Source organism: Coenobita brevimanus, chromosome 16 (assembly GCF_032717465.1).
Source record: "Coenobita brevimanus isolate Jiangsu-jjx chromosome 16, ASM3271746v2, whole genome shotgun sequence".
NCBI lineage: Eukaryota > Metazoa > Arthropoda > Malacostraca > Decapoda > Coenobitidae > Coenobita > Coenobita brevimanus.
Window position 1 is genome coordinate 16392134 of NC_136969.1, and position 1319 is coordinate 16393452.

The 1319-nt window shown below is 52.5% G+C and overlaps 1 protein-coding gene across 1 annotated transcript; it reads left to right on the top strand.

The window, feature by feature from the left end:
- Positions 1-307: 307 nt before the first annotated feature.
- On the top strand, positions 308-895 carry LOC145390980 (uncharacterized). The gene has a single exon (XM_080265714.1). The coding sequence runs from the start codon at positions 308-310 to the stop codon at positions 893-895; it is 588 nt and encodes a 195-aa protein (XP_080121840.1).
- Positions 896-1319: the final 424 nt, after the last annotated feature.

Here is a 1319-nt window from a genome sequence, read left to right on the forward strand (position 1 = left end):
TACGTGAGGAAGGAATCCTTAGATGTTGTGTGTCGCCGTATTAACACTCTTCGAGCACTCAAGACACATCTGGAGGAGGGGAGACAGGTGGTTTACATCGACGAGACGTGGTTTCCTACTCGAATGCACCACAGTAAAGAGTGGGTGGACACATCACAGCCTACCACCAGTGCCACCTTCAGTCGTCAGGTGCCTCCTGGAGAAGGTTAGCGGTTTGTGGTAGTAGCAGGTGGCACCGGGGACGGTTTCATCAATGATTCATTTTTGTTTCCCTGCCAAGAACAAAAGCGGAGACTACCACGGCGAAATGAACAGCGCCCTATTTATCCGCTGGCTGACGTCACAGCTCCTGCTGGCGCTCGCTGAGCCATCGGTACTGGTGCTGGACAATGCCCCCTACCACACCCAGCTGACAGAGGAGAGCCGCTGCCCCACCACTGCCACCTCAAAAGTTGAGATTGTCAAATGGCTGGAGTGCCGCAGGATACCATCCCCACCACACAGCACACGCCCTGAGCTGCTGCTGATCTGCAAGGAGAACCGGCCAGAACCGTGGTACACGGTGGACGACATTATCCGCTCATGGGGTCATGAGGTCGTCCGCCTGCCACCCGCTCATCCTGAGCTCAACGCCATCGAGCAAGTGTGGGGCTGTATGAAGCGACATGTGTGCTGCTCGTTACAGTGGTTCACCCGGGCAGATCTACAGGCCAGGCTACAGGAAGCAAAGCTTATTGCAACCAGGGAGGTGTGGGCGAGTGCTGTGAGAAGATCCAGAGCGATCGAGGAAGAGTACTGGTCAGCGGATAATATACATGAAGGTGTGGATCCCGTCATCATCATCATCGACAGCGATGACGAGGACGATTTGTGTGTCGATAGTGCTATGGACTGAAATAAAACGCATGCTCAGTTGTTTGCATAACTTCACAACCCATCTTATCTACACTTGCTGTGCAGTCTCCTCTCCTGATGCTGGTATTCATTGAAATTATAATATATTGTTCAGTTGCAAATTTCCGTTCTTACCCAGCATGACCTTTGAATCCTGGCCCTATTTGCACCTTAGCCCTTTCCGACTCTTACGCTATCTTGTATAAATGACCAAGCCTCTCCTGCCCCATCCCACCAGACGTCCATCGTATCCGAAAGGAGAGTCATAAACAATTTTCAGTTATTATGTGAATCGACAAGAGAGAGAGAGAGAGAGAGAGAGAGAGCGAGAGAGGGAGGGAGGGAGAAAGAGAGAGAGAGATAGAGAGAGGAGGGAGAGAGGAGGGAGGGAGGGGGGAAGGGGGAGGGTGGGGAAGGAGGGGTAG